The 24,130-nt window shown below is 40.9% G+C and overlaps 1 protein-coding gene across 4 annotated transcripts in view; it reads left to right on the top strand.

Moving 5' to 3' along the window:
* The first annotated feature begins 1,839 nt into the window (after positions 1-1,839).
* Positions 1,840-24,130, top strand: part of cep112 (centrosomal protein 112) — a 406,308-nt gene continuing 384,017 nt past the window's right edge. For all 4 annotated transcript variants that reach the window (XM_061885269.1, XM_061885270.1, XM_061885268.1 and 1 more), the window contains exons 1-4: positions 1,840-2,000; positions 2,106-2,211; positions 5,558-5,748; positions 8,447-8,604. In XM_061885269.1, the coding sequence (XP_061741253.1) occupies positions 2,112-2,211; positions 5,558-5,748; positions 8,447-8,604 (449 nt within the window). In that variant the 5' untranslated portion in view covers positions 1,840-2,000; positions 2,106-2,111. The remainder of the gene's footprint in view (positions 2,001-2,105; positions 2,212-5,557; positions 5,749-8,446; positions 8,605-24,130) is intronic.

The raw sequence follows: 24,130 nt of genomic DNA, 5'->3' as shown, positions 1-24,130 counted from the left end.
CTGGATGCCACGCCCCCTCCAGCTCCAAGCAGACCTGAGTGACGTGCATAAGGAGCGTGTCTGCCCAATGACCTTATAACTGTAGAATGATCGAGGGAGAGTTCTTGTGGGTTTTATGTGGGTTTATTGTTAGGCAGTTTCATTAACGACTTCCCAGCATGGTAACAACACACAACAACAGCAGTCCGTTTTCATCTACTGTAAAGCAGTTCGTCTGCCAAACAGCAATGTTGTGACACTCTTAAACAGGACAATACTGACATCTTCTGTACATGCATATGGTTGGAAAAATAAGGGTGGACAATTTAACCCTTGGGCTTCACGGTGGAAGAGGGGGCAGTGCGTCTGCCTCACAATACGAAGTTCCTGTAGTCCTGGGTTCAAATCCAGGCTCGGGATCTTTCTGTGTGGAGTTTGCATGTTCTCCCCGTGAATGCGTGGGTTCCCTCCGGGTACTCCGGCTTCCTCCCACCTCCAAAGACATGCACCTGGGGACTAAACACAAAATTGGCCCTAGTGTGTGAATGTGAAGTGAAGTGAAGTGAATTATATTTATATAGCGCTTTTCTCAAGTGACTCAAAGCGCTTTACATAGTGACACCCAATATCTAAGTTCCATTTAAAGCAGTGTGGGTGGCACTGGGAGCAGGTGGGTAAAGTGTCTTGCCCAAGGACACAACGGCAGTAACTAGGATGGCACAAGCGGGAATCGAACCTGCAACTCTCAAGTTGCTGGCACGCCCACTCTACCAACCGAGCTATGCCGCCCCAAATGTGAGTGTGAATGTTGTCTGTCTATCTGTGTTGGCCCTGCGATGAGGTGGCGACTTGTCCAGGGTGTACCCCGCCTTCCGCCCGATTGTAGCTGAGATAGGCGCCAGTGCCCCCCTCGACCCAAAAAAGGGAATAAGCGGTAGAAAGTGGATGGATGGATGGAATTTAACCCTTCACTCGACAATGAGTAGATTAGTGTTATGTGTGTGTAAATGTGTAAATGAATGAACACTGAAATTCAAGTATTTATATATACATATGTATATATATTAAAATAAAATAAATATATATATAGCTAGAATTCACTGAAAGTCAAGTATTTCTTTGATATATATATATATATATATATATATATATATATATATATATATATATATATATATATATATGTATGTATGTATGTATACGTGACTTGGTGAATCTATGAATCTAGCGGTAAATATACTCCTCCCCTCTTAACCACGCCCCCCTCCTGAAATTGGAGGTCTCAAGGTTGGCAACAATGTGTATTTATTTAGAAAGTTAAATTTTTGGGCTTTTTAAATTTTTTTTAAAACATTTATTTATGATATGCAACATTTACTTACAAGCTGTAATACATTTGAAAACAAAAGGTATAATGCTTTACTGAGAGATTTGAGCATGAATTGATGAAGGTGGACCCCGACTTAAACAAGTTGAAAAACTTATTGGGGTGTTACCATTTAGTGGTCAATTGTAGGGAATATGTACTGTACTGTGCAATCTACTAATAAAAGTATCAATCAATCAATCAAAGGGTACAAACACATGACGAATACTTTTTATGACTGACCGGAAAACATAGCAACCAGGCTAGCAACGCATCTCCTTTACGGCAGCTGTCGCAACAATTTTAAAGCAACCGCACCACATACACATATACAACTTAAATGACACAAGCAAAAAAATAATAAATTATTTTTGGGATTCTATGGTTGAGACGATATCCACACGTGTCGTACTCAGGATTGAGAAAGAAGCGTAGAAGAAGCTTAAAAAAAAGCCACGAGAACAACATTTCTATGGCAACCAGTGCAACCGGAAGTGGCGTAAAGCGGGTTGATGCTGACATTTTGAATCAAGTGCCGCTAAAGCTGAAACTAGTTAGCGTCTTGTTTTAATAATACCTTCTAATATAGGCGTTTATTTATAAAGGACTGCTGAGTGATGGTTGTTCTTTACAAGCAAAACCTAACAGAAACCAGGTAATATGTCCGCTTTTGTTGCTAGCAGCACGTCAGCTACAATGTTGTGTTTTCTTGCCACGTTTGCTGGATAAATTGTCAAATAATAAATGTTTTCCTTTCAAGTGCATCATGAGCAAAAAGAACGAGTCAACGGAAACAATGAACGCAGAATTCAACGGTTTAGTTGGCGACATGAAACCGTATATCATCAAACACCCCAACGAGAGTGGTAAGAACTTCCCTAAATCCATTTTTTTACCGCTTGTCCCTTTCGTTTACCTCGAAATATTTACTATCACGGCGTTAATGCATTCATTTGACTAAAACACAGCGTTGCTATCTTTTATTTAATCTGGTAAGAACTTCCCTCCATCCAATTTCCTACCGCTTGTCCCTTTTGTTTAACTCTAAATGTGTACTATTACTATCTAAGCCAGGGGTGTCAAACTCAAATACAGAGTGGGCCAAAATTTAAAACTGAACAAAGCCGCGGGCCAAGGTTGAACAAATGAACCTTTTAATAGGGACCCAAACAAGTTTTGCAATGAATATTGAACAAGCAAGGCTTAAATAGGGCAGCACGGTGGTACAGGGGTTAGTGCGTCTGCCTCACAATACGAAGGTCCTGAGTAATCCTGGGTTCAATCCCGGGCTCAGGATCTTTCTGTGTGGAGTTTGCATGTTCTCCCCGTAACTGCGTGGGTTCCCTCCAGATACTACGGCTTCCTCCCATGGAACAGGCAGAGCTTATATAACATAATAGTGCAAAATCAACTTTCAAAAAACAAACGAAAAAACATCAGTGGTATATTAAATAAAACGTAATTAAAAAACTGAATGCCTCTTTTCTATTTGCAGCCTTCTGAGGTAAATATCAACATTAACTTTTTCCGCAGGCTAATAAATTCGAAAATAAAATAAAAATTAGGTGGGCGGGGTTTGGTGGTAGCGGGGAGTGTTTATTGTAGCATTCCGGAAGAGTTAGTGCTGCAAGGGGTCCTGGGTATTTGTTCTGTTGTGTTACGGTGCGGGTGTTCTCCCGAAATGTGTTTTGTCATTTTTGTTTGGTGTGGGTTCACAGTGTGGCTCATATGTGTAACAATGTTAAAGTTGTTTCTACAGCCACCCTCAGTGTGACCTGTATGGCTGTTGACCAAGTATGTGTGTGTGAAAGCCGCATATATTATGTGACTTGGCCAGCACGCTGTTTATATGGAGGAAAAGAGGACGTGACGGCATGTTGTAGAGGACAGTGCCTCTAAGGCACGCTCCCAATATTGTTGTCCGGGTGGAACTCGGGAGAATGATTACCCAGGGAGCTTTTCAAGAAGGGCACTAAACTTCGGGAGTCTCCCGAGAAAATCGGGAGGGTTGGCAAGTATGAGTATTAGCGGTGAATGTGGTGTTACCGGCGGGCCAGCTCTAATGCTAATTTGATATTGCCTCAAGGGCCAAATGAAATTACACGGCGGGCCAAATTTGGCCCGCGGGCCAGAGTTTGACACCCATGATCTAAGCGCAGTCAAGGTGTTGAGGGGTTCTGGTTTGGTGGCTGCAGGATCAGGTCTCTGCTTTTTGCAGATGATGTGGTCCTGATGGCTTTATCTGACCAGGATCTTCGGCTCTCACTGGATCGGTTTGCAGCCGAGTGTGAAGCGACCGGGATGAAAATCAGCACCTCCAAGTCCGAATCCAAGGTTCTCGCCCGGAAAAGGGTGGAGTGCCATCTCCGGGTTGGGGAGGAGACCCTGCCCCAAGTGGAGGAGTTTAAAGGCGTACTGAAATTAGATGTTCTTATTTAAACGGGGATAGCAGGTCCATTCTATGTGTCATACTTCATCATTTCGTGATATTGACATATTTTTGCTGAAAAGACTTAGTAGAGAACATCGACGACAAAGTTTGCAACTTTTGGTCACTAATAAAAAAGCCTCGCCTTTACCGGAAGTAGCATACGATGTGCGCATGACATCACCGGTGTGAGGGCTCCTCACATCTGAACATTGTTTACAATGTGAGCCACCAGCAGCAAGAGCTATTCGGACTGAGAAAGCCACAATTTCTCCATTAATTTGAGCGAGGATGAAAGATTCGTGGATGAAGAAAGTTAGAGTGAAGCACAAAAAAAAAAAGTGACGGCTCCAGGACCTTTTCAGATGTAATTAGACACATTTACTAGGATAATTCTGAAAGATCCCTTATCTGCTTATTGTGTTAATAGTGTTTTAGTGTGATTATAAAGTCATACCTGAAAGCCGGATGGCTGCGGTGAACGCCAGTGTCTTTAAGAGAAGCCAATGGAGTAGCCAAGATCACAGCTGCCCTTTTGAGCTGCAGGAGGAAGTCCCATAATCCACTGAAGTCTCCATTAAGAGCCGACTTAATATACCAATTTTCCCATCCAAAAACCTGCTGATTGACGTAGAGAAACATGTTCGCTTGACTGTTCTGTGTTAAAGCTTCACAACAAACAAAGAAACACCGGCTGTGTTTCGGTGCTAAAGGCAGCTGCAATCCACCGCTTTCCACCAACAGCATTCTTCTTTGACGTCTCCATTATTAATTGAACAAATTGCAAAAGATTCAGCAACACAGATGTCCAAAATACTGTGTAATTGCGCGATGAAAAGAGACGACTTTTAGCAGTAAGTAGTGCTGGCTAATATGTCCGCTACAACCAATAACGTCACAAACACTCGTCATCATACGGCATTTAGCCAAACAGGTACATTTTCAACAGGAAACTCCGCGGGAAATTTAAAATCGTAATTTAGTAAGCTAAAGCGGCCGTATTGGCATGTGTTGCAATGTTAATATTTCATCATTGATATATAAACTATCAGACTGCGTGGTTGGTAGTAGTGGCTTTCAGTAGGACTTTAAGTACCTTGGAGTCTTATTCACGAGTGTGGGAAGAGTGGATGGTGAGATCGACAGGCGGATCGGTGCGGCGTCTTCAGTAATGTGGACGCTGTATCGATCCATTGTGGTGAAGAAGGAGCTGAGCCGGAAGGCAAAGCTCTCGGTTTACCGGTCGATCTACGTTCCCATCCTCACCTATGGTCATGAGCGAAAGGACAAGATCATGTGAACAAGCGGCCAAATTGAGTTTCCTCCGCCGGGTGGCGGGTCTCTCCCTTAGAGATATGGAGAGGAGCCAGATGAAGTGGTTCGGGCATCTGGTCAGGATGCCACCCGAACGCCTCCCTAGGGAGGTGTTTAGGGCACGTCCAACCGGTAGGAGGCCACGGGGAAGACCCAGGACACGTTGGGAAGACTATGTCTCCCGGCTGGCCTGGGAACGCCTCGGGATCCCGCGGGAGGAGCTGGACCAAGTGGCTGGGGAGAGGGAAGTCTGGGTTTCCCTGCTTAGGCTGTTGCCCCCGCGACCCAACCTCGCATAAGCGGAAAAAGATGGATGTGTTTACTATCCTGGCGTTAATGCATTAATTTGACTAAAACACAGCGTTGCTATCTTGTATTTAATCTGATGATGTTTTTTTTTTAGGTCTGTTTGACTGTTGCGACTTGAGTGTCCAGCAATTATTATTATGTCCTTGTTTTTGTTTTGACAGAGCGCCAGCATTGTGCTCTATGGATAAAGAAGTTGAGCGACCCGGCAACATGTGGATCAAGCCTTAATGGCCACAGCGACCGCAATCTGTATGCTCGTTTGCTTCTTCAAATGCTCAAAAGGGGTGTCCTGGAAGGTCCATTTGCCAGCAAACCAGAACCTGGTAACCTCAAGACCCTTCCTAATTACATGGTAAGAATAGCTCCAGTCCTGGTCAAAAGTGGACATACACTTGTAAAGAATATGATGTCGTGGCTGTCTTGAGTTTCCAATCATTTCTACAACTCTTATTTTTTTTTGTAATATGGGAGCACATACTTGTTGGTCACAAAAAACATTCATGAAGTTTGGGTCATTTATGAATTTATTATTGCTCTACTGAAAATGTGAGCAAATCTGCTGGGTTAAAAGTATACATACAGCAATGTTAACATTTGGTTACATGTCGGTTGGCAAGTTTCACTGCAATAAGGCGCTTTTGGTAGCCATCCACAAGCTTCTGGAAAGCTTCTGGTTGAATTTTAGCCAAACAGGTACATTTTTGTTTCATCTGACATCACATGGACGACAATAAGACCTTCTGGAGGAAAGTTCTGTGGTCAGATGAAACACAAATTGAGCTGTTTGGCCACAATACCCAGCAATATGTTTGTAGGAGAAAAGGTCAGGCCTTTAATCCCAGGAACACCAACCCTACCGTCAAGCATGGTGGTGGTAGTATTATGCCCTGGGCCTGTTTTGCTGTCAATGTTGGTGCTTTACAGAGACTAAATGGGACACTGAAACAGAAGGTTTACATCCAAATTCTTCAGGACAAGCTAAAATCATCAGCCCGGAGGTTTGGTCTTGGGCGCAGTTGGATGTTCTAACAAGACAATGACCCCAAACACACGTCAAAAGTGGTAAAGGAATGGCTGAATCAGGCTAGAATGAAGGTTTTAGAATGGCCTTCCCAAAGTTCTGACTTAAACCTGTGGACAATGCTGAAGAAACAAGTCCAAGTCAGAAAATCATCACATTTAGCTGAACTGCACCAAGAGGAGTGGTCAAAAATTCAAGCGGAAGCTTGTGGATGGCTACCAAAAGCGCCTTATTGCAGTGAAACTTGCCAAGGGACATGTAAGCAAATATTAACATTGCTGTATGTATACTTTTGACCCAGCTAGAGATGCGCGGTTTGCAGTCTCATCCGCGGAGTCCGCGGATAAACCGCGGGTCGGGCGGGTGACATGACGAAAAATTAGATTTTAATTAGATTCGGGCTGGTGGCTGTTGAACCATTCAGAAATATTTGATGTACATGGTTCTGGAATCTGTATCCTTTACCATTCAAAGAAGTGAAGTGAATTATATTTATATAGCGCTTTTCTCTAGTGACTCAAAGCGCTTTACATAGTGAAACCCAATATCTAAGTTACATTTAAACCAGTGTGGGTGGCACTGGGAGCAGGTGGGTAAAGTGTCTTGCCCAAGGACACAACGGCAGTGACTAGGATGGCGGAAGCGGGAATCGAACCTGCAACCCTTAAGTTGCTGGCACAGCCGCTCTACCAACCGAGCTATGCCGACAAAGAGCCATTCAGGACCCGTGTTACATTGCGAAGAAGACAATAGGAGACACAATCATTCTCTAGAATGACTACCGGCAGTCACCCAGTTAATAAGTATTAGGGCGTGCTGTGAAGTCATTGCCTTTGACACCTTCTACAACATGTACGACCTGCTTGTCAGTCCAGTAAATTGTTGTGTGTGGCTTCCGAAGACAAACATGCACACGACTGCAAGGCATACTGGGTGACAGACTACACTAATGGTTGTGATATAAACAATTTTAACACTCTTAGTAATATGCGCCACGCTGTGAAGCCACACCAAATAAGAATGACAAACACATTTCGGGAGAACATCTTCACAGTAACACAACATAAACGCAACACAACAAATACACAGAATCCTTTGCATCCATGACACTTCCTGACTATTTTATACACCCCGCTAGCAGCAAACCCCCACCCCCCATCTGTCGGTAAGGTGGGTGGGGTTGGGGGCGCGGGTGTGTAAAATATATTCAGGAAGTGTCACGGATGCAAAGGATTCTGGGTGTTTGTTGTGTTGGGTTTATGTTGTGTTACTGTGAGGATGTTCTCCCGAAATGTGTTTGTCATTCTTGTTTGGTGTGGCTTCACAGCGTGGCGCATATTGGTAAAAGTGTTAAAAGTGTTTCTATCACAACCATCAGTGTACTCTGTGTCACCCAGTATGCCTTTCAATCTTGTACATGTGATTGCGGAAGCTGCACACAACATGTTGCTGGACTAACAAATCGTTTTGTACATGTTGTTGAAGGTGTCAAAGGCAATGGCTTCACAGCACGCCTTTATCCGTGTCATTGGATTAACGCCATTGGATATTCGCGATAACGTTAGCGGCTCCCATTGTCTTCTTTACTCTGTGAAATGGGTTTAATTAGCTCTTTGAGTGGTAAAGATGGCCGACCTCTGATGTATTTCAACGGGCGGGTGGCGGGCGGTTGCGGTTTTGATAAAATGTTGGTTCGGGTGGACGGCGGTTGGATGACGACTTTGGTGATGCGGTTGCGGATGATATAATTGTCTATCCGCGCATCTGTAGACCCAGCACATTTGCTCACATTTTCATTAGAGCCATAATAAAATCATAAAAGAAGCAAACTTCATGAATGTTTTTTGTGACCAACAAGTATGTGCTCCAATCACTCTATCACAAAAAAATAAGACTTGTAGAAATGATTGGAAATTCAAGATAGCCAAGTGTATGTGCACTTTTGACCATGACTGTACTTTTATTATACCTGTAATAATAATGGTAAGTGCAATTGACGATAGCTGAACTGCAACTGTATACTTTTCAGTCCATTTATTTTGACGAACCCATCAACAGTCGACCTGTGGACCACTGCAAAGCAACTCTTCCTGACTGGGTGACAGGAGAGCTGGTTGGCTGCACTAATGACAGTTTGGCTGCCGGCCTCCCGAAGAACACTTCTTCACCCCGCACAGCTTATATCAGGTACTGTACATGATCTTTGTACACTATACATTTTTATTAGGTTGGGAAATATACTGTGGGTCTTCTTCCGCTTACAAACCGAGGGCCCTATTCCCCCATTTGTTTTTATGTCTGTTTCCATCAAGACTCTCCCCACCTTGTGTCAAGTAAAGAATTGCGTGTACAATGTTAATAAAGGTGGACTTTGCATTGACTTTATTTATATGACCTTGTGAAAATGATGGGACATTAGTTTAGTCTTTATTTGAAGCGACAATGCACGGAAACTTTAAGCTCAAAGACAGATATGTTCTGTACCAGATTATAGCTAAATAGCTCATTTCCATCTGCAGTGGCTACCTAATATAAAGGGATACAAAAATTGCAAAAAAATTATGACAGTAAAATCATACTCTATAATAATCAAATTAAGAAAAGTCATAAAATGCCCTTTTATTGACACCCACTTAATATACAATACAACCACACCTCATTTACATCATCACACAAAGACAATACATGCGCTTGTTCACATCTGTCATCTTTTGTAAAAAACAACCAGGATTTTAACAGACACACCTCACAATTTACAACAAAAATGCTCTCATGGATAAATATAATACACATTAAGTTGATGTGTCAAACATAGTGGCCACCTTAGTGACCGTGTGAGCAGTATGATTGCTCCAAAGCCACTTTTTAAAGGCCTTCTGAAAGCCACTACTACCCACCGCAGTCTGATAGTTTATATATCAATGATGAAATATTAACATTGCAACACATGCCAATACGGCCTTTTTAGTTTACTAAATTGCAATTTGAAATTTCCCGGGAGTTTCGTCATGAAAACGTCGTGTGATGATGACCTGTACGCAAGAAGTCACAGATTTTTAGGAAGTATGAGCGCTACGCACACACACAGCTAAATGTCGTCTGCTTTAACGGCATAATAACACAGTATTTTGGAGAACTGTGTTGCTGAATCTTTTGCAATTTGTTCAATTAATGTTGGAGAAGTCAAAGTAGCAAGATGGAGTAAGGGAAGCTTTATCCTTTAGCCACACAAACACACGGTGGTTCCTTGTTTAAAATTCTTGGAGGTGAAAATTTACTATGATCAGAGCGCGGTCAAGAGAACATGGATCCCGACCACATGTCAACCAGTAGGTTTCGGTGAGAAAATTGTGGTTAAAAAGTGTCTTCTTACCTGAGAAAAGCTGAGTTTGCCCCGTCCACAGCAGCCGTCGACTCCCCTGAGACACTGCGCATTAAGACACCCGTGGACGTACACCTCCGACTATCAGGAATTATTTAACTCACTAAAACACTAGCAACACAATAAAAAGATAAGGGATTTCCCAGAATTATACTACTAAATGTGTCTAAAAACATCGGAATCCATCCCAATGCAATCTTGTTTAATTTTTTTTAAACTTTTTTTTATTTTATTTTTTCTAGTTCGTCGCTATCAATATCCTCAAACACAAATCTTTCATCCTCGCTTAAATTAATGGGGAAATTGTCGTTTTCTCAGTCCAAATAGCACTTTTTGTTGGAGGCTCCCATTATAAACAATGTGAATATGTAAAGAGCCATCAAACATCAAACATCATCGTCTGCGACTTCCGGTAGAGGCAGGGCTTTTGTTCTTAGCACGGAAAGTTGCCAACTTTATCGTGGATGTTCTCTACTAAATCCTTTCAGCAAAAATATGGCAATTGGCGAAATTATCAAGTATGACACATAGAATGGACCTGCTATCCCCGTTTGAATAAGAACATCTCATTTCAGTAGGCCTTTACCTTCAATTGTGAATTACGTTATCATGTGTCATCATGTGTAAAAACAACCATGATTTTAACACACACACCTCACAATTTACAACAAAAATGCTGTCATGGATGAATATAATACACATTAAATTGATGTGTCAAACATAGTGGCCACCTTAGTGACCGTGTGAGCAGCTTTGATTGCTCCAAAGCCACTTTTTAACTTCAATTGTGAATGAAGAGTCATCTGTTAGACTTTTCAAGTTTGTTGTGAGGTCGTTCATTGACTTTTCCCCACTCTTGTTAATGTCTTTGAAATCTGTAATAAAAGATAGCACTTTAAGCGCGGATTCAACTTTATGTATTTCTTTTTATAGCCCTTCAATGTTATTTGTGATAAGAGTTCTGCTAAGTATGTATAGTTTTTTAATGGCGACGCATCAAGATAGGGCTGAGACAGTTGACAGTTTCATATGAACTGTCCAACAATTAATAGAATCAAATGAGTATTTTTTTTCAGTTATTCTGTTTGCTACCTTCTTGTTAATCATTGTGTTCTATGAAGCGAGTATTGATAATCACCTTGTCCTTTTTTTAGACATTACATTATATATCAATCAATCAATGTTTATTTATATAGCCCCAAATCACAAATGTCTCAAAGGACTGCACAAATCATTACGACTACAACATCCTCGGAAGAACCCACAATAGGGCAAGGAAAACTCGCACCCAGTGGGCAGGGAGAATTCACATCCAGTAACAATGCTGACTATGAGAAACCTTGGAGAGGACCTCAGATGAGTTTTAAGGTGAGACTTAAATGCTTCTACTGAGGTAGCATCTCGAACTGTTACCGGGAGGGCATTCCAGAGTACTGGAGCCCGAACGGAAAACGCTCTATAGCCCGCAGACTTTTTTTGGGCTCTAGGAATCACTAATAAGCCGGAGTCTTTTGAACGCAGATTTCTTGCCGGGACATATGGTACAATACAATCGGCAAGATAGGATGGAGCTAGACCGTGTAGTATTTTATACGTAAGTAGTAAAACCTTAAAGTCACATCTTAAGTGTACAGGAAGCCAGTGCAGGTGAGCCAGTATAGGTATATCTGTATGTATATAAAGGTATATACAGTATAGGTATATATGTATGTATATATGTATATAAAGGTATATACAGTATAGGTATATATGTATGTATATATGTATATAAAGGTATATACAGTATAGGTATATATGTATATAAAGGTATATACAGTATAGGTATATATGTATGTATATATGTATATAAAGGTATATACAGTATAGGTATATATGTATGTATATATGTATATAAAGGTATATACAGTATAGGTATATATATATGTATATAAAGGTATATACAGTACAGGCGTAATATGATCAAACTTTCTTGTTCTTGTCAAAAGTCTAGCAGCCGCATTTTGTACCAACTGTAATCTTTTAATGCTAGACATGGGGAGACCCCAAAATAATACGTTACAGTAATCGAGACGAGACGTAATAAATGCATGGATAATGATCTCGGCGTCTTTAGTTGAGCGAATTTTAGCGATATTACGGAGATGAAAGAAGGCCGTTTTAGTAACGGTTTTAATGTGTGACTCAAAGGAGAGAGTTGGGTCGAAGATAATACCCAGATTTTTTACCGAATCACATTGTTTTATTATTTGGTTGTCAAATGTTAAAGTTGTATTATTAAATAGAGGTCGGTGTCTAGCAGGACCGATAATCAGCATCTCCGTTTTTTTGGCGTTAAGTTGCAAAAAGTTAGCGGACATCCATTGTTTAATTTCATTAAGACACGCCTCCAGCTGACTACAATCCGGCGTGTTGGTCAGCTTTAGGGGCATGTAGAGTAGGGTGTCATCAGCATAACAGTGAAAGCTAACACCGTATTTGCGTATGACGTCACCTAGCGGCAGCATGTAGATGCTGAAGAGTGCAGGGCCAAGGACCGAACCCTGGGGAACTCCACACGTTACCTTAACATAGTCCGAGGTCATACTGTTATGGGAGACGCACTGCATCCTGTCAGTAAGATAAGAGTTAAACCAAGACAGGGCTGAGTCTGACATACCAATTCGTGTTTTGATAACTTCTAATAAAATATTATGATCGACGGTATCGAAAGCAGCGCTAAGATGGAGGAGCAGCAACATAGATGACGCATCAGAGTCCATCGTTAGCAATAGATCATTAGTCAATTTTGCGAGGGCTGTCTCCGTGGAGTGATTTGCCCTGAAACCGGATTGAAAGGTTTCACATAGATTGTTAGACGCTAAGTGTTCATTTAGCTGCTCTGCAACAATTTTTTCGAGGATTTTCTAAATAAAGGGAAGGTGAGACACCGGTCGGTAGTTTACCATGAGGTCAGGATCGAGGTTAGGTCTTTTAAGAAGAGGATGAATAACCGCTTTTTTGAATGCTAGGGGAACAGTGCCCGAGGAAAGGGATAAGTTTATAATATTTAGCACTGATGGACCTAATAATACAAAAAGCTCCTTGATAAGTTTCCCAGGAAGAGGGTCAAGTAAACATGTTGTTTGTTTTATTTCATTTACACGTTGTAACAATTCTTCTAATGTTATTTCATCAAAACGAGAGAAACTATCTTGGATATTTGCAGTATCCGCCGTATATACAATCGTGTCAGTGTTACTATAACCCCGTTGTAGCTGGGACGCATTGTCTTTAATCTCCTTTCTAATGACTTCAATTTTCTTACTAAAGAATTGCATAAAGTCATCAGCTGAGTGGGTGGAGCTACTGGAAGGGGTCCCTTGTTGTGTTAGCGATGCTACTGTACTAAACAAAAATTTTGGATCGTTTTTATTAATGTGGATGAGATTTGAGTAAAATTAGTTTTAGCTAAGGTAAGCATGCGTTTATAAGTTATTAAACTATCACTCCATGCTTGATGGTGCACCTCAAGTTTAGTCGTGCGCCATTTGCGTTCCAGCTTTCTACATAATAATTTCTGAGCTTTAGTTTCTTCTGTAAACCATGGCGGACGCCTTTTTGGAGCCTTTTTTAACTTAAGCGGTGCTATACTATCAATGGTTTCACGCAGGGTGTTGTTAAAGTTGTTAGTGAGGTTATCAATAGAGCCCACATACTTTGGGAACGGTGCCATTACCGAGGGCAGTAGGTCAGCAAGAGTTGTCGTTGTGGCCGTATTAATGTTGCGGCATCACTATGTGACGTCACAGGAAAATGGACGGTTGGAGTTACAGATAACGAAAATCAGGCACTTTAAAGCCTTTTTTCGGGATATTCCTTGATGGGTAAAATTTTGAAGAAAACTTCAAGAATAAAATAAGCCACTGGGAACTGATTTTTTATTGGTTTTAACCCTTCTGAAATTGTGAAATGTTCCCCTTTAAGTCAGGACTTTGGGAACGCCATTCTAACATTAATTTTAGCCTGATTTAACCATTCCTTTACCAATTTTGACATGTGTTTGGGGTCATTGTCTTGTTGGAACACCCAACTGCGCCCAAGACCCAACCTCTGGGCTGATGATTTCAGGTTGTTCGAAAGAATTTGGATATAATCCTCCTTTTTTATTGTCCCATTTACTCTCTGTAAAGCACCAGTTCCATTCGCAGAAAAATAGGCCCAGAGCATAATACTACCACCACCATGCTTTACAGTAGGTTTGGTGTTCGTAGGATTAAAGGCCTCACCTTTTCTCCACCAAACATATTGCTGGGTATTGTGGCCAAATAGCTGAATTTTTGTTTCATCTGACATCACATGGACAAAGATAAGACCTTCTGGAGGAAACTATGTGGTTTGATTTAATTTAATTTGATTTAATTTAATTTAATTTTGTTTTAATACATTTTTTGGTGGAATGATTGGAAAATCAAGACAGCCATGTTATGTTCTTTACAAGTGTATGTAAACTTTTGACCACGACAGTATATAGACTTGTAGTGCGTATACAAAATGTTGCAGGTTTTGAAGTTGTTTTAGAGGGCTTTGAAGGGGTCATTCCCATTAACTGTATCTTCCAAGCGTTTTTAATCATCTTTACAAGCAAAAAAAGTGTTTTTGTCTCTCATAAGGATTGTGAACGACAGGCAAAATTCCAAAATAAGTGCAGTTCTCCTTTAAAATGTTCCGCTACACCCTTTTTTAATTGTATTAGAAATACATCCATCATGGTAAGATCTATGCAATGATGCACACTCACCTGTCTACAGTGTACAGCACATTCAATATTTAGTCAAGCGTTTGATTTTGAATCACGATTATCCGAGTGAAAGCATCACATTTGGCAGCCACGCATGGCTTATTTAGAGATAGCCTTCATATTTGCTCAGCAGCGCTTCATCTGAAAGCGGAAGGCATTGCCAGGTTCTTGCATCAGTCTGCAGGAGCTGTCCATTTGGACTTTTTCAAAGAGGCAGCACATCAAAAACAGCAGGAGTGGATGAGGAGGCGCTCATCATGCCTTTTTTCCCCCTTAGCCATTTTTCAGTTTTTCTATTTCTTTGCACTTTTACACTTGTGGAGAAGCACCAGCTTGTTGGCTCCTTCTGTGGGATGAGATATGACTTTCTTTATTTTCAAGCTTTCACATTTTCGCCTAAATGCAAGCTTTGATAAAGTTGTGTGGTCATTATTTAAATGGCTACTTTTAAAAATATGTGTGTTTGTTTAAAGTTAAAGTACCAATGATTGTCACACACATACGAGATGTGGCGAAATTATTCCCTGCATTTGAGCCATCACCCTTGATCACCCCCTGGGAGGTGAGGGGAGCAGTGAGCAGCAGCGGTGGTCATGCCCGGGAATCAGTTTTGGTGATTTAACCCCCAATTCCAACCCTTAATGCTGAGTGCCAAGCAGGGAGGTAATGGCTCCCATTTTTGTAGTCTTTGGTATGACTCGGCCGGGATTTGAAGTCACGACCTACCGATCTCAGGGCGGACACTCTAACCACTAGGCCACTGAGTAGATTTGTGTAATGTATCATGATCTCTGACCGACCTACCATATTTTTCATAGTTTGGCCGGGGGTGTGACATATACTCTGGAGCGACTTGTGTGTGAAATTATTAACACATTACCATAAAATATCAAATAATAATATTTATCTAATTCGCGGAAGAGACGAGGAAAATGTCAGCAGTCGTAACACACACTGCCTTTGCATGCCGGTCCAATCACATAATATATACGGCTTTCGACACACACAAGTGAATGCAAGACATACTTGGTCAACAGCCATACAGGTCACACTCTGGGTGGCCGTATACAAAAACTTTAACACTGTTACAAATATGCGCCACACTGTGAACCCACATTAAACACTTGGGAGAACATCAGCACCGTAACACAACATAAACACAACAGAACAAATACCCCATAACCCTTGCAGCACTAACTCTTCCGGGACGCTACAATATACACACCCGCTACACCTTCAACCCCGCCCACATCAACCTCCTCATGCTCTCACAAGCATCGTTTTTGAGGCACGTTAAAAAAAAAAATGCACTTTGTGACTTCAATGTTGGCACTTTTGCCATAACTTGAGTTGATTTATTTTAAAAAACCTTGTTATATTCTTTAATGCATCTCACAAAATTAGGCATAATAATGTGTTACTTCCACGACTGTATATACCGGTATCGGTTGATATCGGAATCGGTAATTAAGAGTTGACAATATCGGATATCGGCACAAAAGCCAATATCGGACATGTCTAAGTACAACTTTAGTGCAAGCCACCATGGGGCCAGACAAAAGTTGCAAGTGCCATCACTGTAATGATGAATGCTTGAAACACTATTGAATTCAATAAAAAACTCTTAGCAAATTAGATTGATTGATGTTAAATGTTAATTTATCAATTTAATTCGTCTTTTATATTAATTTCACATTGTTTTCTGCATGTAAAACTATATTTATTTTTTATAAAACCCGGTTAATATTCTTGGGTTTTAATTAGATGTTCATTATTTCGTATTGGAAAAGTAGCTTCAGTTTTCTTTTGTCAAACATTTTGAAATGAACACCAAAGTATCAATGTATTATAAACTGCTTTTAGTACAATGTGCTGCTCTGCAGATTTGTATCAATGCAAACAACTGAAAAACCACACCATACGGTTGATAGGCAAAAAATACTTTGGTAATTTTAGATTTTGTGCCAAAGTTGAGCTGTGACAGTGGTGTACAAAGTGCGAACCAGGGGCCATTTGCACCCTGCAGACCAAGCTTTGTTGGCCCGTAACATTTTGTCGGAAAAAAAACAACTGTGAAAATGTGAGGGGGGAAAAAAGGGGAAAAAATCAGAGTAATGAGAGAAAGCTGCCATTTTCAAATGAGTAATTCATAATAATTAGGGCTGTCAAAGTTAAAGCGATAGTAATGCGCTAACCATAAGTTCCTTTAACGACAATCATTTTTTTTAACGCGTGATTGTTTTTGACTCTTGGCCCGTTCCGTAGCTTGAGGAAATGTGTAATGGCGTGCAGTTACTCAAAAATAGCTAGCAGAACTGCCCAAAGAAAGGGGGACCTCATGTAAATCTCAGATCCATCAAAAGCCATGGTATTATTTAGGGGCGGCATGGCGTAGTGGGTGGAGCGGCCGTGCCAGAAACCTGAAGGTTGCAGGTTCGCTTCCCACCTATTGACATCCAAAAAATCGCTGTCGTTGTGTCCTTCACCCTTTGCCCCCGGTGCCGCTCACACCGGTGAATGAATGATGAATGAATGATTGTTGGTGGTCGGAGGGGCCGTAGGTGCAAACTGGCAGCCACGCTTCCGTCAGTCTACCCCAGGGCAGCTGTGGCTACAGATGTAGCTTACCACCACCAGGTGTGAATGAATGATGGGTTCCCACTTCACTGTGAGCGCTTTGAGTATCTAAAAATAGAAAAGGGCGATATAAATCTAATCCATTATTATTATTATTATTATTATGTCATTCTCCAGACATGACAAGACACGTTTACCTTCAATTGCCTTGAGACGACATCATTGGAGAGAACCCTATAGGCGCCTTTTGCTTTGGAACTTCACGTCCGTCTGTGGATTACAGTTGAATTTATTACTAACATATCATGTAGAGTGTTACTCACACTGCTTTTAGTAAGATGGAATACAAGCTCAGCAGAAAAAAAGACAGTACAGAGCATAGGTGTCAAACTCTGGCCCCCGTGTAATTTCATTTGGCCCTTGAGACAATATCAAATTAACATTAGAGCTGGCCAGCCGGTATTATACAGCGGCACCAACTCTCTAACACCGCTTTCACAGCTAATAATCATACTTGCCAACCCTCCCCATTTTCCTGGGGGACTCCCAAAGTTCAGTGACCCTCCCGAAAATCTCCTGGGGCAACCATTCTCCTGATATCCGCCCGGAAAATAATATTGGTTGTGCCTTAAAGGTACAGCCTTTAGCGTTCTCTACAACCTGTTGTCACGTCTGCTTTTCTTCCATACAAACTGCGTGCCGGCCCAGCCACATAATATTTACGGCTTTTACACACACTTAAGTGAATGCAAGGCATACTTGGTCAACAGCCATACAGGTCACACTAAGGGTGGCCGTATAAACAACTTTAACACTGTTACAAATATGTGCCACACTTTGAACCCACACCAAACAAGAATGACAAACATTTCGGGAGAACATCCGCACCGTAACACAACATAAACACAACAGAACAAATACCCACAAGCCCTTGCAGCACTAACTCTTCCGGGACTCTACAATATAACACCAAACCCCACCCTTGCCAACCCTGCCCCCTCTCATTGTTATTTTATTTTCAAATGTATTAGCCTGTAGAAAAAGTTGATGTTGATATTTACCTCAGAAGGCTGCAAATAGAAAAGAGGCATTTTTTTTTTAATTTAAATTGTATTTAATACACCATTGATGTTTTTCTGTTTGTTTTTTGAAAGTTGATTTTGCACTATTAAGTTATATAAGCTTTGCTTGTTCCATATTCTGTGTTAAAGCAAATCATTGTGGCAAACTGAGCAATAATTAATGTTTTATTAATGCACTTTCTCTTGCTACTACAAGGCTTGAATGTTTGATTCATTCATTATTGGTATTTTATTTTCAAATGTATTATTAGCCTGTGGAAAAAGTTTATTGTAATATTTACCTCATATGCCATTGATATTGTTTTAATTATTATTATTATTATTTGAAACTGGATTTTGCATGTCACTATAAAGCTATATAAGCCTTGCTTGTTCAATATTCAATGCAGAACTTGTGTGGGTCCCTATTAAAAGGTTCATTTATTCAACCTTGGCCCGCGGCTTTGTTCTGTTTAAAATGTTGGCCCACTCTGTGTTTGAGTTTGACACCCATATTATAGAGGAAGTCTAAAATCACTTTTATCTGAGGTTTTTTAAATGATTTTATAACCTGTTCTGATTGTTAACAGACTGAATTTCACATTTCATTAATAAGTAGGTAGAGAAGGTTAAACATCGTCATGCAGAGATATGACTACCATTCACTTGTATAACATTTAAAGTAAATATCAGAAACATTTATTCAGGTGGAAAAAATATTACACATCTTTGACAATCAAAGCATGGCCGTAACAATCCAGTTTTTGTATTGTTAATGTTATGATCCGCTGCCCGGATCGTGGTATGTTCAGGTTTTGAGTCTTTTTGTCATTATGTTCTGCTAACTTTTGCCTTAAGTTCCTGGTTGCACTTCTTTGTTTTTTTTGTCACCATGGTTACTTGATTTTCACCTGCCTTGTAAGCACACCTGTTTTTCATCAGAGACTCTATTTAAGCCTACCTTTGTTATCACTCGTTCTGCCTTCATTGCGTTTGCTGCATGCAAACTGTCCATGTGAGTTTTCTGCCTAGTCCCGAGTTTTTGCCAAGTGTTTTGACTACGTAAGTCTTGTTAGTTTTCTGTGCTAAGTGTTTAGCCTTAGCTTCTACTTGCGACCGGCACACATCCGCTTTTGTTTGTCGTATGAGTTTTATGAGTTACTATAAATGAATTATCTCCTACCTCACGTCTTGGTCCGGCGCCGTCCGTTCTGCATTCCGGGAGAACAATCCCGCATAAAGATGCGACCTCCGCGTGACAGTTAATGCATGAAACTGTTGTCTTAACATGGACGTGTAGCTCCTCTCCTCTAAATTTGTTGTTTTTCTGACATGGACTTCTTTCTTCAGCATTGTCCACACGTTTAAGTCAGGACTTTGGGAAGGCCATTGTAAAACCTTAATCCAAGCCTGATTTAGCCATTCTTTTACCACTTTTGAGGTGTGTTTGGGGTCATTGTCCTGTTGGAACACCCAACTGTGCCCGAGACCCAACCTCCGGGCTGATGATTTTAGCTTGTCCTGAAGAATTTGGAGGTAAATCTCTGTAAAGCAGCAGTTCAACTTGCAGCAAAACAGGCCCAGAGCATAATACTACCACCACCATGCTTGACGATAGGCATTGTGTTCCTGGGATTAAAGGCCTCACCTTTTCTCCTCCAAACATATTCAATTGTTGTTTCTTCTGACCACAGAACTTTCCTCCAGAAGGTCTTATCTTTGTCCATGTGATGTCAGATGAAACTAAAATTGAGCTGTTTGGCCACAATGCCCAGCAATATGTAAGCAAATTTTAACATTTCTGTATGTATACTTTTGACCCAGCAGATTTGGTCACATAATTTATAAAAAAAAAACCCAAAAACTTAATGAATGTTTTTGTGACCAACAAGTATACGCTCCAATCACTCTCTCACAAAAAAATAAGAGTTGTAGAAATGAATGGAAAGTCAAGACAGCCATGACATTATGTTCTTTACAAGTGTATGTAAACTTTTGACCAGGACTTAGAAATTTGACTTTTCAGTATGCGGGCCTTGTTGGAATAAGTTTACACACCCTTATCTAAAACATTAGAAGCTCTTGGAATATATATAAAATACAAATATAAATGTTTAATTAATCAACAAAAATAATACTAACTTATTTAATTTTAAACATTTTGACATCAGCAATAAACACTGTTAAATGTGTAACTGAAGTTGATGTTGGAGTCTGCGCGTCTCCCTCAACGGTGGAGTGGGCGGAGAAGTCACAAAGTTGGTGGAAGGCTGCAGCAAAGATGGGTCCCCAATTGTCTTGGTCTCCATGCTCTTGGACCCAGGCGTTCTCTTTTCCAAGGACAGTGTGGTGGCTGTCTGTGCAGCAGTCTCCCCACTTTAAAAAATCCCACGCACAGGCGTTCTCCTGAAGGATCCACCAACAGGAGGACAATCATACTCATACTGAGCATTAATATTTTCGTACAGGCAGAATTTTTGACACACTAGGTCATGCAGTTATACAATCTTATTATTGTTATCATTGTATTCTTACAGGGGAGCAAAATAAATGAAAAAGCTGACATTTTCCAACTAATACTTCATGAAAAATATAACGCAGAGCAGACACCACATTTTGTTGTCTAATATATTAGCCTTTTTTAAAGAATATATATTTTTCTATTACAAAATAAAAAAGTCTGACTGTTCTGTATGCGGCCCTTAGTGAAACTATGTTGGACACCACTTATCTCTGCCCTAATGGCTCTCTGGAGCTTTTTCAAAAGTGTATGAAAAATGGAAGATGATGAAGGGGAAAAAATATGTTTTTGGTTTTAATATGGTTTCTTTAGGAGGACAAACATGACACAAACCCCTGTAATTGTTTTAAAGCACACTGTTCATATTAAACATGCTTCACTGATTCAAGTATTTGGCGAGCGCCGTTTTGTCCTACTAATTTTGGCGGTCTTTGAACTCACCGTGGTTTGTTTACATCAGGGGTTGGCAACCCAAAATGTTGATAGAGCCATATTGGACCAAAAATACAAAAGCAAATCCGTCTGGAGCTGCAAAAAATTAAAGCCATATTAAATATAGATAGTGTGTCATGAGATATAAATTGAATTATGAGGACTTAAAGGAAACTAAATGAGCTCAAATATAGCTACAAATGAGGCATAATGATGCAATATGTACATATAGCTAGCCTAAATAGCATGTTAGCATCGATTAGCTTGCAGTCATGCAGTGACCAAATATATGATTAGCACTCCACACAAGTCAATAACATCAACAAAACTCACCTTTGTGCATTCATGCACAAAGTTCAAAGTTTGGTGGACAAAAAGAGACGGAAAAAGAAGTGGCATAAAACACGTACTAGAAAGTCGGAGAAAGTTGTACATTTAAACAAACCACGGTGAGTTAAAGGACTGCCAAAATTTATAGGACAAAATGGCGCCAAATACTGGAATCAGTGAAGCATGTTTAATATAATCAGTGTGATTTATGACAATTAGTGGGGTTTATGTCATGTTTGTCCTCCTGCAGAAACCATATTAAAACAAAAAATATATTTTTTCCCCTAATTTTTTTCCATTTTTGAAAAAGCTCCAGAGAGCCATTGAAAAAGCTCAGAGAACCGCGGGTTGCCGACTCCCGGTTTACATGTACAACTTTCTCCGACTTTCTAGGACGTGTATTATGCCACTTCTTTTTCTGTCTCATTTTGTCCACCAAACTTTTAATGTTGTGTGTGAATGCACAAAGGTGAGTTTTGTTGATGTTATTGACTTGTGTGGAGTGCTAATCATATATTTGGTGCCTGCATGACTGCAAACTAATCGATGCTAACATGCTATTTAGGCTAGCTATATGTACATATTGCATCATTATGCCTCATTTGTAGCTATATTGGAGCTCATTTAGTTTCCTTTAATTCCCCTAATTCAATTTATATCTCATGACACTCTATCTGTATGTAATATGGCTTTTAATTTTGTTTTGTGGCTACAGACAGATTTGTTTTTGTATTTTTGGTCCAATGTGGCTCTTTCAACATTTTGGCTTGCCGAACCCTGTTCCAGATGTATTGACGTCTACTGGATTCTACTGTCTATTCCTGTTGTGGCCGCACGATGGCGCCACCGGTTAATGTGTAGCCTCAGTCCAAGTGGAGGAATGTTGCATGGAGGCAAATGCACTCAGTCAAGGTCAAAGCATCATACATGACATTTGTTTATTAGTACTTTGAGATTTTTTTGGTGCATACCCTGTGTTGAAATAAGGCAGGAGATGATTTAAGAATCTTACTTAAAAGCAGTTTTCAGTGTCAAGTTCACTGCTGAGTTCAACTCTCCTTTTTTCTTTTTTTCATGTCCTTGTTTTTCCTCTTGTTGTCTCTCTGACTTCTGTTTCCCATCTGTGAGCTTTTTCATGCACATGGAAAAGCTTTGAACCCTCTCTTCTCCTCTACTCTGGCTTCCACTGTGACTGTGGCGTCTACGTGGCACTTTGCAGGGGTTGGTCAGCGGCGTTATTAGTACGCCTGCCCTTTGGAGAGTCTCAGGTCGGGTAACGACGGAGGTCGGCGCAGAGAAGTGCTTGTGTCTCAAGGTCCGACTGATTTCCTGGCGGCGCCTGAGGCCTAAGAGCCAATCGTGCACCTGGAGGTCAGGCTGGTGCACTGATGTCAGGCTGCTTTAATCAGCCAAGCTTCAGCTTCTGAGCCTCTTCATGGTGTTCTCATTTCCCTGTGTGTGTGTGTGTGTGTGTGAGTGTGTGTGTGTGTGTGTGTGCGTGTGCGTGTGTGCGTGCGTGCCTCTGGCTTGACTTGCCACAGCTTTGATCTCTGGGCCTCAGACTCCAGACACATCTGATTCAATTATCCTCATCCACCTGTTGACTTAGAGGCTCAAGATTGCAAAGCTTGACACCCTCTGTCCAACTTTCATGGCAGTATGTGCTTAAGCACGACTCATGCAGCAGCTTAGACGGAGCGGAGTTTCGATAATGTCCCAGGCATTCTTTAAAGGGGAACATTATCACAATTTCAAAAGGGTTAAAAACAATAAAAATCAGTTCCCAGTGGCTTGTATTTTTTGAAGTTTTTTTCAAAATTTTACCGGTCTCGGAATATCCCTAAATAAAGCTTTAAAGTGCCTTACTTTCGACTCTCTGCGAAGACACTGGCCATTTCCCTGTGACGTCACACAGTGCTGCCAATGTAAACAAACAATGGGAATACCACAGCAAGATATAGCGACATTAGCTCGGATTCAAACTCGGATTTCAGCGACTCAAGCGATTCAACAGATTACGCATGTATTGAAACAGATGGTTGGAGTATGAAAATATTGAAGAAGAAACTGAAGCCATTGAGCAAATAGCTATTGACGCTATTCATAGCCATAGCATGGCCGAATAGCTGCGTTAGCATCGCCGGTAAAATGTGCGGACCAAACGATCAGGACTTTCGCATCTTGTGACACTGGAGCAACTTAAATCCGTCGATTGGTAAGTGTTTGTTTCGCATTAAATGTGGGTGGAAGGAAACGTAATATAGTTGCAAATGCATCTGGAGGTTATCCATACATCTCTGTGCCATGTCTGCTTTAGCACCTCCGGTAAATAGCATGTTAGCATCGATTAGCGTAGCATGTTAGCATCGATTAGCTGGCAGTCAACATCAACAAAACTCACCTTTGTGATTTGGTTGACTTAATGGTTGCAAATGCATCTGCAGGTTATCCATACATCTCTGTGCCATGTCTGTCTTAGCATCGCCGGTCAAATGTGGAGACACTCTGGTACATTCAATGGGGGTCTGGCGGCAGATTTCTTGCCAGTGGTGCAACTTGAATCCCTCCCTGTTAGTGTTGTTACACCCTCCGACAACACACCCACCAGGCATGATGTCTCCAAGGTTCCAAAA

The sequence above is a fragment of the Nerophis ophidion genome, linkage group LG23, assembly GCF_033978795.1.
Source record: "Nerophis ophidion isolate RoL-2023_Sa linkage group LG23, RoL_Noph_v1.0, whole genome shotgun sequence".
Classification (NCBI taxonomy): domain Eukaryota; kingdom Metazoa; phylum Chordata; class Actinopteri; order Syngnathiformes; family Syngnathidae; genus Nerophis; species Nerophis ophidion.
This window is presented reverse-complemented; position numbering and strand designations above follow the sequence as displayed.